General features: G+C 40.4%; 1 protein-coding gene across 1 annotated transcript in view; it reads right to left on the bottom strand.

Moving 5' to 3' along the window:
• Positions 1-23,006, bottom strand: part of LOC124594535 (protein Wnt-6) — a 609,760-nt gene extending 586,754 nt beyond the window's left edge. Inside the window, exon 1 of the mRNA XM_047132908.1 lies at positions 22,813-23,006. Coding sequence (XP_046988864.1) covers positions 22,813-22,874 — 62 coding nt within the window. The 5' untranslated portion in view covers positions 22,875-23,006. The remainder of the gene's footprint in view (positions 1-22,812) is intronic.
• Positions 23,007-23,112: the final 106 nt, after the last annotated feature.

Here is a 23,112-nt window from a genome sequence, read left to right on the forward strand (position 1 = left end):
TTGGGCCACAGAAAATCCTGGAGTTATTATGCAGAATGAGCTCTAAAATTGCGACTATGGTTTCACATCAGCTGTAGAATATTTCAGAACAAATGAAAATTTGTGCCGGACCGGGACACGAACCTGAATTTCCCGCTTATCGCGAGGTATCGCCTTAGCCACTTCGGGCATCCGAGCACGCTTCCAGGAGCGGCCCAAATCTCCATTTCTCGTGGTGTGTGCTTTTTCGCTTCCCAGTCACATCGACATCACTAACAGTCGATTTGGGCAGGTTCAGAAGGGTTCAAATGTTCTTGATGGATTTCTTACTCAGATGACAGCCAGTTACTAGTCAACACAAAAGTCACTGAGCTCCCGTGACGAACCCATTCTGCTGTTTTGCTCCTCTACTGGCAACACAATACTCCGCGCCTACTTTTACACTGGCAAATCCACCTATCGTGAAATTTAGTGGTAAATTAGCATTACGTAATGGTGTCCTAGCACTTCTGATCAAAAAGTGTACCTGTATGTGTTAACATATTGAATACTATGTCTTAAAATAGAGTGAAGATAATCGTGTTTTGGACAGAAACTGGGAAAGATGTCGAAAAGACAAGTAAGGTGGTATGAAAGAATAATAACAGGCAATTTTCTTGGGTAAAAAACTATTTTTTGTCCTTCATTTATTTATTCATTATTAACATCTTTTTTTGTTAGCATTATTTATCATATCTGCTGATAACATCTTCAAATGTGCAATTAAACGACACATTCCTCTAACCGTTACAATACAGATTCGACATCAAATTCAAACTACAGCATTATTGTCAATATCTAAGTAAGTTATTACATTATTACTACCATCATGGCTAAAAACGACGAAGATAAGCAAATAAGAAATAGATATGTGTAGAGAAGAGCCGAACTCTACTAACATGTTGGTAAGAAAAGTAGGTCCCATTAATTTATGAAACAGCGACAGCGAACCTGAGTTTTGTTACTGATGTTCATCAACACTTTACAGTATATTAGCGCTTTGGTTAAAGTAGCAACACTCTGTTTCAACTCTGTTCCCATACAGTACGTGCAGACTGAATGGTTATTGCGCTTCCGGTTGCGGTTTCCTAAAATTCACAAAGACGCAACGAATTTTAAGTTTTGCTTCGCTGCCGACGCAAAACGCTCTGTCTTGTTCACTCGCCGCGAAATTCCTGCTCCTGGGAAAACCGGGCTTTAAGCAGATTTTAGTCTGATCTACCTTTCCAGATCTCTTAAGTGACCTGCTGTGTTTACTGATAAAATATACATTAGGTATGTTTGACTCCGATTTCTATATTTTTCTTGTTTAAATTTACATTACGTTATTGAGTTTAGTGTTACATGACTGCATCCTCAAATTTGGACAGCCGCATGGGCGTCTGATGATCGAGTTATGTAACTTCGATAACACCATGCAAATATGAACATCATTCATAAAGACAGATGAGAGGAATGTGGCAAACATATGTCATATTCAGCTGACATGTGTGTGAATTGAGGGCGATCAGTGATAAGCCTGATATCTTCAGACTTTCCTGCACCTAAACTCCGTCTAATCCCCCAAGAAGTTCCTAAGCTACATTAAATTGAGGCCATTGTGCATTAACATAACAGTCGTTATCAGAACGAGAACTGATTACATGGAATATCCCAGAAGGCTTCATCCAAGGGCCCTTACTTTTCCTCGTGTTCATTAACGACCTCTAAACAATATTATTACCAGATGCTATGTTTTTTTATGTTTATAAATGATACAAACATCGAAGGATAAGCATATCAAATTTAATTTTAGACAGAGCTATTCATGGAATTTCCATGGACATTAATAATTGATTTCTGATCGATCCACTGTCACTGAATTCTCATAAAATTCAGTACAAGCAATTCAAAACATAGGACTTAGGCAACACATGCATAAACGCGAGGACTTGCGGATGGAAAGGGTAGACAGTAAACTTCACAACAAATTCCGTTGGAAGAGCATACAACTGGTGCTCAAACAAATCTTTGTTCCCAATAGGAACGTTGTTAGACATCGGTCACGTAACAATAACAGAAAAGCTGGCGTATTCTGCTTATAGTCATTCTACAAGGTCACACGTTACCCTACTTCAAGGTTAACTGAGCGAAGGTAAGTTTTACCACAAGATTATGATACAAATTGTTTGTGTTATGAGCTCAAGAACATATTGCATCTAAGAAACTGGCTGCGCTAATTACTGCCTCTCATTACATTTACTTCATAAGTAATTGGTCGTAATTAATACATCTCCCTCTCAGATCAGCAGTTCTGTTCACTAAATCAATACTAGTAATTAAAGTTTAGTAAAAAGATTGTCAAAATCCTCGGTCCAGAATGGTACTTACTATTCAGGAAAGCACACTTTCAATAGATTACTAGGAACCATAAAAAGTGTAGCTATCAGTAAAGTACAGTTTAAGAAAAGCTTAAAGGTTTTTACGATAATTGGCGGCATTAGCCAAGGAATTATCTTATGCGCCTCTGTATAAATTCATTTTACTTTATGTGTACATAAAGAAATGTACAAAATTTTGAATATTTGTTCGTCATTGAGGACGATCTGAATTAGAATCCAAGGAAAGAACATTAGCGTATCAGCGTTTCCTGACATGTATCACATAATCGAACATCTCCTCACCACGGGCTGATGAGACAAACGGTGTATTTAATATAATTTGAAGTGTTGTTATTAGAATGTACCAAAATGGCTGTAACTGAAGAAATGTCGACTTTATAATAAGAACTGTTATCTAATTCGGCAACATGATTTGGATTTTCCATGACTTTTTCAAATAACTTCAGATGAATTTCGATATGGTTATTAATAATAGGCTATCCATGCCACTTATTAGTAATTCGAAAACAATATGTCGTTACTCACATTCTTATTATTACTGAGTTTACTATTATGCAGTCAATAATTAATAATAGTTTTATTTAGCAACGCCGTCCAGATGGTGTGCTAATATCGTACTGATACTATCAAACAAACAAAAAATCAAAATCAAAATTTACTAGAGACGAAATGGTTTCCGATTTTTGATCATACGAGCAGTTCTGTTATCTGAGTCGTTGACATTGAAAATGACGTGCAAAAATGTGTTAAGATCACTTTGAATTGCAGCAATGCCACAAACTATTTCATCTGCAGATGTCGCAGACATCTGACGTTAAAATATTTAGGAAACTCGGTAAGACTGGGGACAGAGGACTGTATGTTCTCAGCAGGAAAGCGAAACTGTGCAATTACAGAATTACGAAACAGACTTTCAGATGAATAGATGTGCGTGTTAGATATTGCAGTTTTAACCCACGAAACATTAGATGTACAGCAGCATGTGAAACTAGAGGATTTGAAGTAGCAAAGTTTAATCTAAGATTTGAGACAGAACAGAGACGTCCATGGATCTAAGTGCTGCGGATGATACAGGGACCGCATTTTAAGATTTTCCAAATGACCATAGATGCCGCCACTGAAATGCGCCGTACGTAATGCTTTAAAATTTTTGATTTGTTATTGTTAAACAAATGCAGCTCAGAAAGTGGCCGAGCTCTGTATTTAGAGCGTGTGTTTAAGGAAACACTTCTGCTACCGTATGGACAACAGGTGCACCACAGTGTGCAAAACATGTAAATAGCACCCAGATTCACCGTGAAATTCAGGTGGTGTGTAGCCTATGGACTAAACGCAATTTGACCATGGCCGTACAGATCTAGCTGATGCTGATCGGAGCGTCCAGGTATTGCACCATGCAATCTCCATCTATCCGGCAAGCTGCAAAAGTATTTGAGGGGAAAGAGATTTTCCAACGATGAAGACAAACGCGGTTCTCAAATGGCTCTGTGAGCAAGGAGCGGATTTCAACCGTCGACCGTCGAGTCGTCGAGGAATTGAAAGAGCGCTAGAAAATTCCTATCGTTGATTAGAGATACTTGGTGACTATGTTGGAAAATTGTGTCATGTATGTTTGCCACTCTGAAGTGTAATGCAGTATTCAAGAAAAGTTACTTGGCCTGTCATAACAATGTGTAACTTACTTTTTGAAGTCTCCTAGTATTTCATACCTTACTTTCAGTGATGCTGGATGGCTTTTGTTTCATATAAACCACAGTTGGAACGTTGCCTTGCGAGATTTTGTAAATAATTTTACATGTGTAAGCTACAATGTGTAATCACAGTTTTCGTGAGCATATTCATCATATACGGTTGCTTTCTTAGTTAAGTGGTAGATGTATTTCTGTGGATCTACGGGATTCCCGAAGATGATCAGATGGCCGAAACATTTAATCAACAACTCTTGGTATTCCTGAAATACGACTTTTTCAAATCTCTAGACGCAGTTTAATCCTTCCGAAACTAAGATTTCTCGTTACCAATGGCAGAGTGTAAAAAATGTTTCCGATATCGTTTCTAATGAACGTAAAATCAAATTTTTTATAAAGGTGAATATTTTAAGGAACAATAATAACATATGTTACCGAAATAGTTTGTCATTCGGGGAATGAAAAGGCATGTTAGAGAAATCTCTGATGAGGGAAGTGCGTGACCTCGAACACTCAGAACCACACAAAAGTTTTCTAGAAAATAAACAGGCCCATCCTAAAAACAGTGACATTAGCCATTCATATAAAAAATCGACAATCTTTCACGAGAGAAATTTAAAGGAAGGAAGGAAATTTCGGTTTAATGTCCCGTCGATATCGAGGTCATTAGAGACGGAGAACTAGCTCCGATTGTGTCAAGAATGAGGAAGGAAATCGGCCGTGGCCTGTCAAAGGAACAATCCCAGTATTTGCCTGGAGCGATTTAGGGAAATCACGGAAAACCTAGATCTTCCTCCAGAATGCGAGTCCGCTGCGTTAACCACTGCGACACCCTACTCGGTGTGTGTGTGTGTGTGTGTGTGTGTGTGTGTGTGTGTGTGTGTGTATGTGTGTGTGTGAGGGAGAGGGAGAGGGAAATTTGAATGATCACTTACCCATGGTAAAGAGAGGAGCTCTGGTATTGCAAGAAACAAATTAACAAAATACGTATATGGACCAAAACCACACGTTTTTCAATGTTGCGACTTGCTGCTGTATTTCCCCCGGCTGAAAACAGCAAACGTTTTCTACTGACCTGAGAGTGTTGCATGCTATTTGGTCTTCACCGTGCAAATGTGAGTTTTCAGGTAATTGTCCAAAGCAAAGTGAAAAAGAACAACAATGCATCTCCGCCAAAGGCCTCTTTTTCGCATTCAGCGTCACTTCCACTTAAAGGCTGCAGCTGTTCTGGAGAGGCAAGTCTTGTACCGGTGTACGAGCCAACTTGAGGTACGGGCTCTTCCTGACCATAAAAATCATTATATCTGTCCAGTGTATCTTCTTGCATTTCTGTGTCACCTCCATTGTATTTGTGGATTATTACGCTATATAACATATTCGCGAACTCCTTATCTTCGAGGCCGATTACGTTTCCATACTCAGCACTTCGCAACTTTTGCCTCTAACATTTGGACAACATTCACGGGATAATTTTAGCCTCTTGATACCAATGTACACTCTTTACACTGTATCCCCCAACCGAACACGCCAAAAGACGGCTGCCTGCTACAGTTATACTATTCATACAACCTGAGTAATTACAACATACCACCGTCGGATAGCGCTAGCAGAAAACATTTGCGTGTTGCATGCGGATGGCTCAAACCACTGTTTCTGGGATGAGCGATTTATATTCTACGCTCATTTTCGTGGGGTTCTGAGTGATCAAGGTGACGCACTTCCCTTGCCAGAAACAAAACGTGCCAACGCTGAAATTATTACGTGGTCATTGGTAAAAACTGCACTGCATAACCAGCAATGACATGTTTACCTCCGATACGATGCCATGAGCTGCTTCTCCTTCTTCTTCAGCTTGGGAACACTATTTGAGCCCAAGCATTCTGTGGTGGCCTAATATTATATTTGCAAAAAACAACAAAAATAAGCGTATAGGAATTTAAATTTTAAATAGAATTTCTTCTCGTGAAACTTGATTCAAGTTGGAGAACGTGGCCAAAAAAATCATCGAATTTCAAAGACACTTTTCCTTAAATCAGCAAAAAACCTATAGTTGCGATAGAAAAAATATTAAATAAGAATGTTAAAGAGCTTATAAATATCTGTCGATTATTTTTTTATAAGTATCGATTGCTTCGTTACATTTCGAGATATAGTAAAAAAACGGTGAAAATCGGGTTCTTTATATCTCTTTACCATTCAAATTCCTATCCTTGCCATTTACTGTTAGTACAGCCCGAGGTAAGTCGAAAAAGTACTTGTTTGAAGAATTAAAACATCATTAATTACTTAAGGGACACGTCGCTGTTTTGAAGAAAGTCGCATCCGGTAGTTTGGTAAATTTTCTCAGCAAACAGGGCTACGGCAACGGTTTTAGGCTCATTTCCTTCGTGAAGAATTGTGTTATCATGCTGTTAAATAACTGATTTTATTAGTTGTAAGGATCAAAAACCGACTTCGAAAAACTTGTACTGTTGTTGGGCGTGTTTCTTCATCTATCTCAATTTTTATTTGATGATGGTAACTTTTAAAGAAAGAAATTTCAGAAAATTTTTCACGAATTACAAAAAAATGTTTTACGACCGTCTGGAACCGAAAAAATGCCTAAAACGGTTACTACAGGACCATTTGCTCAAAAGTTCTAGCCAATTACCGGGAGTGCCTTTCTTTTCAAAATATCAATATATATCGAAAAATAATTAATATTATTAATTTTTCTAATAAGTGATTTTTTTTGACTTACCACAAGCTACATTTACTGTAACTAGTAGGTAAGGTTATAGAGAACCCAATTTTAACCCTTTTTTGATATACGAGGTCAGGTCTATTCAAAATATTCCGGAACATTCGTAATTTCACGCCAATGGTGTGTTGGAACGCCGGCCGAAGTCGCCGAGAGGTTCTAGGCGCTACAGTCTGGAACCGCGCAACCGCTACGGTCACAGGTTCGAATCCTGCCTCGGTCATGGATGTGTGTGATGTCCTTAGGCTAATTAGGTTTAAGTAGTTCTAAGTCCTGGGGGACTGATGACCTCAGCAGTTAAGTACCATAGTGCTCAGAGCCATTTGAACCATTTGTGTTGGAGCGAAATGCGGTTAGCATCCCTGTACACGCTTGTGTGTAATGTGTAACTGCAGCAACTTTCATTGTTGCATGTGTGCTAGTTATTGTTCAGCGCTGTACTGAGTAGAGCGTTGTGTCGCACAGTTTGCAGATTTCCACGCGGCAGAGTTTGAGGAGCAAAGCGTCTGCATTAAATTTTGAGCGAAAATCAAGAAAAGCTTCACAGAGACACACGACATGATGCAGGAAGCCTATGGTGATGAGTGCTTAAGCCGTGCTCGGTATGAGGCGAATGTTTCACATGGTTTAAAAATAGCCAGACGGAAGTGAAAGACGATCCTCGTTTAGAACACCGTTCGGCATCTACCGACGACTCTCCTGTCAGGGAGGTCAATGAAATTGGGCGTGCCAATCGAAGACTGACTGTCCGAGAAATAGTACGTAGCAGAACGTAACATTTCAGTTGGATCATAACATGAAATGTGAAAATGAAGTGGCCTGATATGTGGCGAGACAATTCATGGCTCCTGCATCACGATAACGCGCCCGCACATTCATCCCTGTTGGTGCGTTGCTGTGGCACAAAAAACGAAATCACTGTGCTGCCTCATCCCCCATAATCTCTAGACCTGATCCCTGCGCACTTCTCTTTATTTACGAAGTTGAAAATCCCATTAAAAGACGAAGATTTTCAACGGTGGACGAGATAAAAGAAACTTCGCATTGTGGAGGGAAGTATTTCGAAGGGCACCATGCACAACAAGAGAAAAGTATGCGTAGAAAAAATTTTGTGGACAAAGTTCCAGAATTGTTTGAACGGACATTGCATCTTGAAGCGCAAAAAACCTATCGATACTCATAAAAATGAAATCCATAGATCTTTTTAACCCCTACAACATTTTTCGATTGGAGGTATAGTTTTTTACTTATACGAGGGCTATCCACAAAGTACATTACCTTTTGGAATTAAAAATAAATAAAGTATTGGAAAAGTTTTTTTATTATATAAAGATGAAAGCCACACTTAAATACTACTTTTCTGCATAGTTGCCATTTAAATTAAGCCACTTATCGTAGCGATGGACGAGCTTGGAAATTCCTTCGTCGTAAAATTCGGCCGCCTGCGCCTTCAACCACGTGGTTACCTCTTCTTGAAGCTGTGCGCCGTCATCAAAATGCTGCATAGCCAACCACTTCTTCATTGCTGGGAATAAGTGGAAGTCGCTCGGTGCCAGGTCGGGACTGTACGGCGGATGAGGAAACAACTCCCACTTAAAAGTTTCTAGAACTTCACGAGTGGCATTTGCCGTGTGGGCCCGGGCGTTGTCGTGAATCAGCAAGACCTTTGAGCCCAACTTTCCCCTGCGCTTGTTTTGTATTGCTCTTCTGAGGTTGTGCAGAGTTTGGCAATACCTTTGAGAGTTTATTGTAGTGCCTCTTTCCAGGAAATCCACAAAAATCACATCTTTTCTGTCCCAAAAGAAGAGGTAACCACGTGGTTGAAGCACAGGCGGCCGAATTTTACGACGAAGGAATTTCCAAGCTCGTCCATCGCTACGATAAGTGCCTTAATTTAAATGGAAACTATGTAGAGAAGTAGTATTTAAGTGTGGCTTTCATCTGTATATAATAAAAAAATTTCCAATTCTTTATTTATTTTTAATTCCAAAACGTAATGTACTTTGTGGGTAGCCCTCGTATATATATACATATATTAAAGAAAGTCGTGTTAGTTACATTATTTATAACTCAAGAACGGCTGGACCGATTTGGCTGAAAATTGGTGGAGAGGTAGCTTAGAACCAGGAGACGGACATAGGATACTTTTTTTTTTTATCACGTTCGACCGCTATAAAACGTGGTATAACAAAAACGCATCTGGCATGGAATAACAAAACCCAAATGTCAGCTAAACGTCACTATAAAACATGGTATAACAAAAACGCATCTTACATGGAATAACAAAACGCAAATGACAGCAAACGTCTATGGTTAAGTATCTTGAGTGAGAGAGCAATTTTAGCGGCTAAGAATAAAGATGTAGATGACCTAAACTACATGATTCAGAATGAGATCGTTGGTAAAATGCATTCACTCAAATCTATTGACTGTGTAACAAATGAAGATGAAGCCACCAACTATCCAATTGAATTTGTAACATCCTTGGATGTGCCTGGCCTACCCCCGCACAATTTACGCCTAAAAGTTGGCTCCCTAGTAGTCATGCTTCGAAACATAAACCAACCAAAACTGTGCAACGGTACGCGTTTGGTGGTAAGTAAATTGATGAACAATGTTATTTACGCGACGATACTCAAAGGAAAATTCGAAGGTGAGGAAGTTCTCATTCCAAGGATGCCGATGATCCCAACCGATATGCCGTTTGAGTTTAAAAGACATCAATTTCCGATCCGTCTTGCATTCGCCATGACCGTTAACAAATCACAAGGCCAATCCTTGGAAGTTTGTGGTTTAAATCTGGAATATCCATGTTTTTCACATGGTCAGTTAAACGTGGCATGTTCACGGGTCGGAAGACCATCTGCGTTGTTTGTTCTTGTTGAAACGTCCCCTTAGAAAAATTATTGAATTACTGAGCTGATAAACCCCTTACGTTATTTGATTTTCAAACAGCTGAGCGAAACTGAACGTACTCAGACATTTCTCTCTTTACTTATTCTGATCATCACTCAACTGACACACAATATTTTTAGCGCAACGCCATCTGACCTTCAATAATCCCTACAAAAGAATGGCCCTGACTAACAATAACCTATACCTTTCATGAATCACTTACCTCACAAAAATCTTCGTTAGTCGAACTACTGCAATACAGCAAGCGTCAATACTGCCATCTAAATAAAAGATTCTAACTACTGAGAGGCATAGTTAGCAAATGAAAGATTTTGATAGAGAACAAACAATGTATTTACCTTAATAGTGTTCAAAAATCATAATATATATATATCAGTTCATGACATTCAGTCTTAGGAATTTACTCTAATGGACACACGTCCAGATCATCCGCTCTCAATACTCCGCCATCTCACTCACCACATCCACCACTGCTGGCGGCTCACCTCCAACTGCGGAGCGCTACGCGCTGCTCACATCCAACTGCCCAACACTACAATATCAGATATTCCAACAATCCAAACCAGCCACAGACTTCACACAGCACAGTCAGTAATTTTCATACAGAGCGCTACGTGGCGTTACCAACATAAAAACCTAAACAGCCTGATAGTAAAACAAAAAATCTCGTGTATCACAAGGTACTTAATAGAAGAGTGGAAGCTATGCACCAAAAAACATAAAGTATAAAGAATCATTAAAATACTCATTTTTTCACTTGTATTTCCTATTAAAAAATTGAAGTTAACATCCAAAATCTGATTATTTATTGGCTCTAAGGCGTAACAGAGTTTGCCAGGTCAGCTAGTTTAAGAAATAAAGATTCTTGCAAACTTCGGAGATCTTTTTGGCCATGGTCGCCATCTTGCAATGAGTTTCATGAAAAAGAAACTCTAATTAAAACTTAATTTCCTATACACTAATATTTTTTGTTTTCAGGTAATGATTTTTGCGATCATTTCTCCACAACTCTTGGACTATTTAGCTAGCGAAGAGAGAGCTGTTTCGACGTGTAGCCTGGTAAGCAGAGTAATTGTCATCCCTGGGAGTGTGGCCGGCTCTTCGACCATATACACTAGTAGACTGGCCTAGCTGTGCAGCAGCTATAGGGCTGATGTGCCTCCAACATAAACCACGTGACTGTTGGCAAAACGTGGCGGGATTTCAAATCAGCGGTCTGCCATCCTATGTTTGTATCGTATTTTATCCACATTTCTCGATGGACTGCCAAACGCTTCCAACAAAAATTACGTTTTTATTTGCGAAAAATTATGTCGGAACTACATTTGACCTGGATTTGTTCACAGTACCATTTATAAAATCTAACAAATACATCGAACGCCCCTCTGGTGGGCAGCGGGACGAAATTACTATAAACTATCAATTAAAGTAAAATGTCGTTAAAATTCTTATAAACAGTAAGAGTGGAGTCGCGTCAAAAGTTTAAACATTGGATTCGCCGCGTTTTGAGCTCTAGTCACTTATGAAATGAAATGGGATATGGGAATTATGTCAACTATAAGTGCCAAAATTGTCGACTTTAGGAGCAGGTCCATTTTAGAGTATCAATTTTAGGTGCACTTCAAAGGTTCAGTTCCTACTATTTTTACAAAATTTTAAACTATCAGTTTAAAAAAAATTATATTTCAGATGAAAGGTGAGAGTTCGAAGTTTCAGAAAATGATTTTGGAGCCTACATTTATTTAATAGTATTAGAAGGTAGAAAAAAATTCTCTTCATTTGTCGACTATAGGTGCTCTTACCTTATTATAATCTCACTTGTATATACAAAACCCGGGTTCGATTCCCGGCGGGGTCAGGGATTTTCTCTGCCTCGTGATGACTGGGGGTTGTGTGATGTCCTTAAGTTAGTTAGGTTTAAGTAGTTCTAAGTTCTAGGGAACTGATGACCATAGATGTTAAGTCCCATAGTGCTCAGAGCCATTTGAACTATTTTATATACAAAAAGGCGCGTATGTGCAGATAGCTTAAAGTTTTCCCGTTTCAGTGTCTGTATCCAAAGCTGCCTTCGGTCTTCATCCTTAGGGAACCTATGAGTAGGAACGAGAAACAGTTATACTTACTTCTGTAACCGAATTATCACAGATACTTTCCAAAATGTAATATGAGTCTGACTTTACAGGCATCACTTTCGACACTTTAATTTACGTGATACTCTATTTCAAGTGTAAAAAAAACATATAAAAGTCACTTCAGCAGATTTCAATAAACGCATCTGCACTATCATAGAAACCCTTACGCGTGAAATGTAATGCCTTTTCCCCCGACAAAACGCTGAGTACAGCCATAAGCGCAACACGAAACAACCATGTTTTGCCAACATTCACGTGACTTTAGTACAGAGATGTTGGATCCACGAAAATGACGTCAGGGCCAGTCTATTATATTTATGGTCGAAGGGCCGGCTAGGGAGTTGTTGCCCCATTCGCGGCCCAAATCTGGGCGCACGCGCGCTCGTTAGCCAGCCAGTGGCCGGCCGGTCAGCTGGCCGGGCTTGTTTTGCAGATTCCTCATGTGACAATTGCCGGCCGCGGGTCAGGGGTCAATTAGGCGCGCGCCGGCCTCGTGTGTTGCCGCCGACTGCTGCGCCGCCGCCCCCCCCCCCCCCCCCCCTTGTCCTGCTGTTTGCGGTCCCCCGTGTTTTGTTATGGTGTCTTACGTTACGATGCGTCGTGTTATGGTGGCGCGCGCGTCCGTCACTCGCCGCGGCTGTCGACGGACGAGAGACAGAGGCAGGGGAGCTTCCCTCAGCGGCACAGCAAAACAACGACTCTCTCTCCGTTTTGTCACCTCTTTGTTTACCCCGTATTTACAGTGGGACCCGTCAAACGTGTAAAACCTTGTGGTATGGAACAACACTGCTGAGGAGCCAGCCGGTGACAGCCGATATTAAGCCTAGATTACTAAGCCCTCGTAAAATTTACGGTTGCAGTAGGGAATGCAACAGGATATTTTGTACTTAATATGGTGAAACGTCCCCTTAGAAAACTTAATGAATTACTGTGCTGATAAACCTCTTACATTATTTGATTTTCAAACAGCTGAGCAGAACTGAACGTACTCAGACATTTCGCTCTTTACCTATTCTGATCAACACTAAATTGACACACAATATTTTTAGCGCAACGCAATCTGACTTTCAATAATCCCTACAAAAGAATGGCCCTGACTAACATTAACCTATACCTTTCACAAATCTCTTACCTCACAAAAGCCGGCCGAAGTGGCCGTGCGGTTAAAGGCGCTGCAGTCTGGAACCGCAAGACCGCTACGGTCGCAGGTTCGAATCCTGCCTCGGGCATGCATGTTTGTGATGTCATTAGGTTAGTTAGGTTTAACTAGTTCTAAGTTCTAGGGGACTAATGACCTCAGCAGTTGAGTCCCATAGTGCTCAGAGCCATTTTTTTTACCTCACAAAAATCTTCGCTACTCAAACTACTGCAATACAGCGGGCGCCACTAATGCCTGCTAAATAAAAGATTCAAACTACCGAAGGCACTAATTACTAATAGGCATAGTTAGCAAATGAAAGACTTTCATACAGAACTAACTATGTATTTACCTTAATAGTGTTCAAAAGTCATATATATATATATATATATATATATATATATATATATATATATATATATCAGTTCATGACATCCAGTCTTACAAATTTACTGCCTCTGATGGACACCTGTCCAGATCATCCGCTCTCAAAACTCCGCCACTTCTCACCCCACATCCAGCACAGCTGGCGGCGCACTCCAACTGCGCAACGCTACGCGCTGTTAACGGCCAACTGCCCAACACTACAATGGCGAATATTACTCCAACAATGCAAACCAACCACAGCCTTCACACAGCACAGTCAGTGATTTTCATATAGAGCGCTACATGGCGTTACCAACATAAAAACACAAACAGCCTACTTACAATGGTAGTAGAGAGCTTCAGGGAGAGCATTAGGGAACGATTGACGGGAATAGTGGAAAGAAATACAGTAGAAGAAGAATAGGTAGCTTTGAGGGATGAAGGCAGCAGAGGATCGAGTAGGTAAAAAGACGAGGGCTAGTAGAAATCCTTGGGTAACAGAATAAATATTGAATTTAATTGATGAAACGAGAAAATACAAAAATGCAGCAAATGAAGCAGGCAAAAAGGAATACAAACATCTCAAAAATGAGATCGACAGAAAGTGCAAAATGCCTAAGCAGGGATGGATAGAGGACAAATGTAAGGATGTAGAGGCTTATCTCACTAGGGGTAAGACAGATACTGCCTACAGAAAAATTAAAGAGACCTTTGGAGAAAAGAGAACCACTTGTATGAATATCAAGAGCTCCGATGTAAATTAAGTTCTAAACAAAGAAGGGAAAGCAGAAGAAGTGCAAAATGGCTAAGCAGGGATGGCTAGAAGACAAATGTAAGGATGTAGAGGCTTATCTCCCTAAGGGTAAGATAGATATTGCGTACAGGAAAATTAAAGAGAACTTTGGAGAAAAGAGAACCATTTGTATGAATATCAAGAGCTCCGATGCAAACCAAGTTCTAAGCAAAGAAGGGAAAGCAGAAAGGTGGAAGGAGTATACAGACTGTCTAAACAGGGGCGATGTTCTTGACGACAATATTATGGAAATGGAAGAGGATGTAGATGAAGATGAAATGGGAGGTATGATACTGCGTGAAGAGTTTGACAGAGGGCTGAAAGACCGAAGTCGAAACAAGGCCCTGGGAGTAGACAACATCCCATCAGAACTAATTACAGCCTTGGTAGAGCCAGGCCTAACAAAACTCTACCATTTAGTGAGCAAGATGTATGAGTCAGGCGAAATACCTTCAGACTTCAAAAAAGAATATAATAATTCCAAGCTGGCCGGGATGGCCGAGTGGTTCTAGGCGCTACAGTCTGGAACCGCGCGACCACTACGATCGCGGGTTCGAATCCTGCCCCATGCATGGATGTGTGTGATGTCCTTCGGTTAGTCAGGTTTAAGTAGTTCTACGTTCTAGGGGACTGATGACCTCAGAGGTCCCATTCCATTAGAGCTACTGACAGCCTTGGGAGAGCCAGTCCTGACAAAACTCTACCATCTGGTGAGCAAGATGTATGAGACAGGCGAAATACTCTCAAACTTCAAGAAGAATATAATAATTCCAATCCTAAAGAAAGCAGGTGTTGACAGATGTGAAAATTACCGAACTATCAGTTTAATAAGTCACGGCTGCAAAATACTAACGCGAATTCTTTACAAACGAATGGAAAAACTAGTAGAAGCCGACCTCGGGGAAGATCAGTTTGGATTCCGTACAAATATCGGAACACGTAAGGCAATACTGACGTTACGACTTATCTTAGAAGCTAGATTAAGGAAAGGCAAACCTACGTTTCTAGCATTTGTAGACTTAGAGAAAGCTTTTGACAATGTTGAATGGAATACTCTCTTTCAAATTCTGAAGGTGGCAGGGGTAAAATATAGGGAGCGAAAGGCTATTTACAATTTATACAGAAACCAGATGGCAGTTATAAGAGTCGAGGGACATGATCAGAAGCAATGGTTGGGAAGAGAGTGAGACAGGGTTGTAGCCTCTCCTAGACGTTATTCAATCTGTTTATTGAGCAAGCAGCAAAGGAAACAAAAGAAAAAATTGTGAGTAGGAATTAAAATCCATGGGGAAGAAATAAAAACTTTGAGGTTCGCCGATGACATTGTAATTCTGTCAGAAACGGGCTAAGGACTTGGAAGAGCAGTTGAACTGAACGGACAGTGTGTTGAAAGGAGGATATAAGAGGAACATCAACAAAAGCAAAACGAGGATAATGGAATGCAGTCGAATTAAGTCGGGTGATGTTGAGGGAATTATAACAAATGAGACACTGAAAGTAGTAAAGGAGTTTTGCTATTTGGGGAGCAAAATAACTGATGGTGGCCGAAGTAGACAGGATATAAAATGTAGACTGGCAATGGGAAGGAAAGCGTTTCTGAAGAAGAGAAATTTGTTAACATCGAGTATAGATTTAAGTGTGAGGAAGTCGTTTCTGAAAGTATTTGTATGGAGTGTAGCCATGTATGGAAGTGAAACATGAACGTTGAATTGTTTGGACAAGAAGAGAATAGAAGCTTACGAAATGTGGTGCTACAGAAGAATGCTCAAGATTAGATGCGTAGATTACATAACTATTGAGGAAGTATTGAATAGCATTAGGGAGAAGAGGAGAGTTTGTGCCACAACTTGACTAGAAGAAGGGATCGGTTGGTAGGATATTTTCTGTGGCATCAAGGGATCATCAATTTAGTATTGGAGGGCAGCGTGGCGGGTAAAATCGTAGATGGAGACCAAGAAATGAATACACTAAGCAGATTCAGAAGGATGTAGGTTTCAGTAGGTACTGGGAGATGAAGAAGCTTCCACAGGATAGAGTAGCGCGGAGAGCGGCATCAAACAAGTCTCAGGACTGAAGACCACAACAACAACAACAACAACCCACAAATTATGAATTCCTTTGAATAAAAGTGGAGTAGTACACTTTACGATGGTTTGGTAGTTATGAAAAAGCGACCCCCCTCCTCCCCCACAGAATTTAGCATTCTAAGTGTAAAATCACAGTGAAAGAAAAATAATAAGTTAGCAAGAAGTTTCCTGTGGTGGCCATTTTTTGCAGCAGCTGTGTTTAAATTTTCAAGGAAAACGCCTTTTGCATGCGGAATATTAATTTGTTATTTCATTTCTGCATCCAGACACGTATCCACTTTTTAACAAAGCATCTTCAGTGTGCACTGAAATATTTCGCGATATGTTCTCCTCACGCATTGGTTACGGATATAAAAACGGTTCGTGGAAAGTTTTTGTAATCAAACTAAAACGTACTTGAAGCAAACTGTCTAACTCATTACTTAATAACTGTGCATCTTTCTCTCATGTGGTAAACCGACTGAAAGCTAAACTTTTTTCGTGTACCATAACAACATTTCAACTGCCAGTTACGTGTCTAGCGTGTCATCTGTAAGTAGGCCAACTTTCCCTATTATTTGATCGCAATTGTTTTTTGTCTACTTGTATGTGTGTTGAGGAAATTTGTGTGTGCGCTTGCGTGTGCACGTGTGTCTGTGTAGGTCTGTGTGTGTGTGTGTGTGTGTGTGTGTGTGTGTGTGTGTGTATGTGTGTGTGTGTGTGTGTGCCTATCTATCGATGTCTATAACCAATATATGACACGGGAAAAAAAATCAGGTGATATTCCAGGGCACCCACAGAAGATGCCTTGTCAAAAAGCCGTAACGCGTTTGGGTAGGTGAATAAAGTACAAAAATTATGCGCAACATGCAAAAAGAGTTTTCTTGTAAACTACTGCAATTTAAAATTGTAGTAATTGCGCACTGTTCTCGGGTGGAATGCTGAATAACCATCAGCCGCAAGTCCGCAGCGCACCGATTTATGAAGGAGATGTAATGACATACCAAGAAATTTTAAGATTCTACATAATGTGGATGTCGAAATCCTGCAGTCATAATGTGCCGACCACAGATGCTCGCATTTTAGTTCTTGCTCAACTACAACTGTCACTAGACAGCAAGCTAAAATGCTTTCTGATTCTGCACTTATGTAGCCCTATTCCGTCGGACGGTAGGGATTCCGGGAGGAGACCAAAATGTACTGTTTCTAAACTATTCCAAAAACCTGTGGCAGTTGTTCTGTATCATCTCAAAACTCTCATGTCATTCAGGGATTCCTAAGTTGATAAGATGATTTATTCTGCTTCATTTTTCACGTAAGTTTTATTCATATACGCAAAACAATGCCATGAGAGGCAGGCAGGTATCATAAACAATGCTCACGCGTCTGGAAAAAAAGATACGAATGAAGTAAACAAGTGCTCATTAACTATAAACTGAGAAAAAAGCGAAAAAACCTACATCTCAATATAAATAGCGAAATAATTTTTATGCACTTGGCACCTGAAATTAGCTGTTGCTGTATCAGCATTTACTTTGCCACTCAATATTAGACATGTGACATGTATTTCTTTCAATACGACATTGAATATCGAGTTTTATGGTATATTATCTTCACGTCTAAATATTACAAGTTGTCTGCATTGCCACTAGCGATAAATTTACGGGTCACAGAAATGGATTTCCAAAATAGTATGGTAAATGTTTCTCAGATTACTGCAAGGTACACACACGTGATATACATCACGCATGATATTTTTATGGACTGAGTTCTCTGTTTCAATTTGCAAGAACAAATCACAAGAAAGTTGGTCGGATCCGTAGCTTACGTGATGGGAATTCAGATTATGTGAACATCTTCCAATTAAGTAATAAAGTCTTGTGCCAACCAGATAGTTCACTATTTCACACACCGGTCGCGATAAATAACACAACATTTCTGACCACAAATGAGTAGAAAATAAGTAAATAATACAGACTAGTGGAACCTTCTTGTCGAAGTACAGAATTATTGTAAAAGATCTAATTTTTATCACTTCTTATCATTATGATTTTCGAAACTGGTGTTTTCATAAAAAATTGTAGCTTTTCTTTTATCTTATTTGTATTTCAACACGTTGTTTTTGTATGAGCTACTCCATTAGTTTACATATGGCTGAATGTAACGTTCTGTGTGCGAGATTCTCTGTAAGGAATTCCGCAACCGAATTCGGAGAGAGTATTTTGTTTCGTTTTCTACAGCACCCACAGAAAATTAGCTTTTGCGGACAACATGTGGCCGACATTATAACCAGCGCACATCAGAACTCATAGTACATCGCAGCTCCGAACGATAGCGTGGCACTAGCTTGGTAAGTCCCCGTTGTTATTTAAAAAAAACTTACATGTTTGAGAAGTTCTGATAGAATTTTCAACCTACTTGAACGCTAGGGTCACGCTGTTTCTTGAGATGACGTACGTCCTGGAAAGCCTTTTGTCGAAAATTCCATGGATAGCATCCGGTTGGTCGTTATCGATATTCCAACAAGCATATAGGATTCGTAACCTTCTGCTTCAATAGATGCACAACAGAAATAAGGTTTTGCGTAAAACATACTACTTTTTTAAAATTTTTAGTTCGTAAGTTAGACAAGAGCAGCAAAATGATGTAGTAGTGATTAATCGGATAAATATTTGTTACACTGCCAGACGAGATAAAACAGACATACAACGAATCGCAGTTTTACTTGCAGTTCTACGTAAATTCGCAAACAGCCCGCATAATTACACTTTAGTCGTTTCTCTGCTCTTTCTACGATTATTCGCCGCACGTTTCTTCTTCTTGAAAGCTGCCAACATCCGAAAGAAAATGAAAAAAGAAAAACATTTTGATTCATCTAAATTCCATAGCAATTTTTCACAGTTTCTGAAATAAAAATCTTACCAAGGTTAACCGTAGAAAATGCTTGCACTATGCATACGATCACTTATGGATCCCTATAACTCGTACCATTTACCAGATATTAACATCATCGACAGTCACAAAGGCGCATTGTTTTCATGTATGCTTTAAGGTGCAATAAAGATTCTCACTCGGCATCATTGCGTTCATTCATCAGTTACTTCATAAACTTTTTTGCATGTCGATCTCATGGTAAGAAATGTCACTCACGATGAGATATATTCCAGTAAACCCTCACGCAATTGATAGTTACTCGAAATAAAAGAATATACATCTACGTGCAGATGAAGAAAAAAATGGTTCAAATGGCTCTGAGCACTATGGGACTTAACATCTATGGTCATCAGTCCCCTAGAACTTAGAACTACTTAAACCTAACTAACCTAAGGACATCACACACCTCCATGCCCGAGGCAGGATTCGAACCTGCGACCGTAGCAGTCGCGCGGCTCCGGACTGAGCGCCTAGAACCGCTAGACCACCGCGGGCGGCGCAGATGTAGAGATGAATAGATTTAAAAAGAGCAATTTCTGACTTGTAGCATACTCTAAGATAAGTCTTAATATTGTTACGGAACGAACACATGGCGAACTTTCGGTCGACATTATAGGGCATATAGTATTTGGAAAATCTGAGATAATTTGCGGAAAGAGGCATGATGGCTAAAAATTTTCAATTGCACGGTTTTCGTAAATAAAATTTTCATTACTGCCATATTTGTTCATGTACGATGACATTAAGGTACACTTCAGACACACGATGCGTGTAGATCGCCTAGCTGTCCGTAAGAGCAATATTCTGTTGTCGACGTGTTATGACAGTGGGTATTGTGTTGTTAAACCACAAGATCTCTTTTACGTTTGAAGGAAATGACACCGCAGTTTTCATGCAACAATCTAAGAGATTTGATTTATCATTTTATTCTATTTAACTATATATCTTAATGCCTCAATGGCACATTTTAATAAGAATTTGAGATATTCTTGGAATGAAATGGTTTTATTACAGAAGGTCGGATCTAGGATACGAACATATTCATGCAATGAAAAATTTTGTTTTAAGTATCCTCACCAAGCCATTAAGTTTTATTTTATTTTGTTATTCTAATTAGCATGCATTCTAAAAACCAAAGTTTGTAAGAGCTTGGTGTGGCTATTTACAACAAAATGTCTTTTGTGCAAGCTGTGGCGCACAATTTTACAGAGATTTTATTGAGAGTTTGTATTTACATGAATATTATCATGTGAAGCCAAAATATTTATGAAGAAAAATGTGTTATAACACAAACTCAATGGCTGAAAACGGTATGAGTATGTAAGCAATCAACGCCCGACATTTTCGATAGTACGGAAACACTGGAAAACCGATCAGCACCCGAATAAATTGTGATTCACATCAACATTATCGTATTTAACCACTGTTACAACAACACTAACGTTGTTACTGTGGCTAGAATATAATGATCAAGTAGATGATTTTCTCCCGCGTGGTGTCACGAATTATACTTTGATTCTATGCCAATTCTACAGAAGCACTTCAATACTTCGCAAACACAGGAAACAAATGTTACGACTGATAGCCGTTGAGCAAATTTAAATACATTTACGGTCTTTACAAACTGTTACGGCTGAATAAATGAAACCGCTGTATATTTGGACGAAAGATATGATAAATATCTACGACATGATACCGAAGACAACAAACAGTGACACGTGAATCTAAAAGCCGTTAAAAATAGAGTAAAGAAGATTAAGGAAAAAAATGCAGAATACAATCTGCAGACACGCAAAAAGAAAAATTTTCAATATGGCTTTAGTGACTTTTCAGACTTTCCGGGCCAACATAGAACGACTTGCGCCATATGATCCGGTGCATTCGGCGCTAGAGATTGTGCGTGCTTTGTCGAAAAACGGAGAGAGAGAAAAAATAATTGACAGCAACGGTCATAATTGTTATAAGTGTGTCATAGTCCCTAGACGGTCGATATATTGCTTATTTTGTAAAAAACGAGGTTCCGGAACTGTGACTTTCTGGGTGTGTTTCTGAAATTAGACTTCTTAAAATGTTATTTTAATGCTTTTTCCGGCCACTTTAAAAATGTGAACGCAAGGCTTTTGCTTCAACCGCAGCAAAAGTTACTCTACCACATCTCGAAATCTGCAGTTCTGATCTTTTTTTTCGTCAGGACACCAGTACAGGCTACCGTACCGTCACAAATCAAACACTGTATATACTTATAAAATTCTGAACATCGGAACGGTGTACAGAGCTAAAAAGATTGTAGCTATGAGTTATCCAAGTAGTTTAGAGAGACTTTCGTTCATTATTCCACGAATGCAGCGGTTGTGCCATAAGATCAGGCGAATGCGGCGCTAGAAGTAGTGCGTGCTTTGTCGAAAAACGGAGAGAAAGAAAAAATAATTGACAGCAACGGTCATAATTGTTATAAGTGTGTCGTAGGCCCTAGGTGGTCGATATATTGCTTAATTTGTAAAAAGAAAAAAAACGAGGTTCCGGAACTGTGACTTTCTGGGTGTGTTTCTGAAATTAGACTTCTCAAAATGTTATTTTAATGCTTTTCCGGTCACTTTAAAAATATGAACATCTACATCTACATGATTACTCTTCAATTCACATTTAAGTGCTGGGCAGAGGGTTCATCGAACCACAATCATACTGTCTCTCTACCATTCCACTCCCGAACAGCGCGCGGGAAAAACGAACACCTAAGCCTTTCTGTTCGAGCTCTGATTTCTCTTATTTTACTGCGATGATCATTCCTACCTATGTAGGTTGGGCTCAACAAAATATTTTCGCATTCGGAAGAGAAAGTTGGTTACTGAAATTTCGTAAATAGATCTCGCCGCGACGAAAAACGTCGTTGCTTTAATGACTTCCATCCCAACTCGCGTACCATATCTGCCACACTCGCTCCCCTATTACTTGATAATACAAAACGAGCTGCCCTTTTTTGCACCCTTTCGATGTCCCCAGCTGGTTTTGCTTCAACCGCAGCAAAAGTTACTCTACCACATCTCGGAATCTGCAGTTCTGATCTTTTTTTCTCGTCAGGACACCAGTACAGGCTACCGTACCGTCACAAATGAAACACTGTGCATACTTATAAAATTCTGAATATCGGAACAGTGTACAGTGCTACAAAGATTGTAGCTATGAGTGATCCAAGTAGTTTAGAGAAACTTTCGTTCATTATGCCACGAATACGGCGGTACAGAGAGTACTGACGTGTGCCTACATAAAAGCTACACTGCTAAAATGTTATATACAAGTAATTATTCCTCGATTTTATCCATTGCACCGGGAACTCTGATGGATAAGCAATAGGCATGAGAAACGAGTGTTTGCTGCCTATTAAAACGGCCAGGCAAAGCACTAGATTCGGAGTATGAAAAAATAATTAGCAATTAGTGCCTTATCGTTAGAACTATGAGAGATGGCATTCTATTGGCGGAGCCGCTGGCGACGCGTGCGGCCCGGGCGGCCACCCGCAGAGGGCAATTAGGCGCCGGCCAGCGGAATCCGTGGCGCACCGCGTTGTCATTCTCCGGGTGGCGCCTTCCGGGAAGCAGGGCGCGCCAGGGGGTGGGGGGTAGGCAGGCGAGGCGCTACTCACCACCAGTGTCCGGTGATGGGCGAGACGAGCAGCAGGCAGACGGCGACCAGGAGGGGCCGCATGTCCGCGTGTGGGTGGCTGGCCGGCGGTCAGAGCGCCATGGCTTGCCGTCAGCTGCTGGCCGCTACTCGCTGCTGCCCGCGCCTCGGCCGGCCGGGGGATGGGCGCGCGCGCTCGCTTCGCTCCTCCAGACACCGCGCTCTCACCTGGACGGCGCGCCACGGCCCACGGCGCCCTAGTGCGCCCACCCGCCGCCGCGCGGCAGCACGGGCGGGCAGCGTCGCCTGCGCGCCGCCGCGG

The sequence above is a fragment of the Schistocerca americana genome, chromosome 2, assembly GCF_021461395.2.
Source record: "Schistocerca americana isolate TAMUIC-IGC-003095 chromosome 2, iqSchAmer2.1, whole genome shotgun sequence".
In the NCBI taxonomy this organism is placed as follows: Eukaryota; Metazoa; Arthropoda; class Insecta; order Orthoptera; family Acrididae; genus Schistocerca; species Schistocerca americana.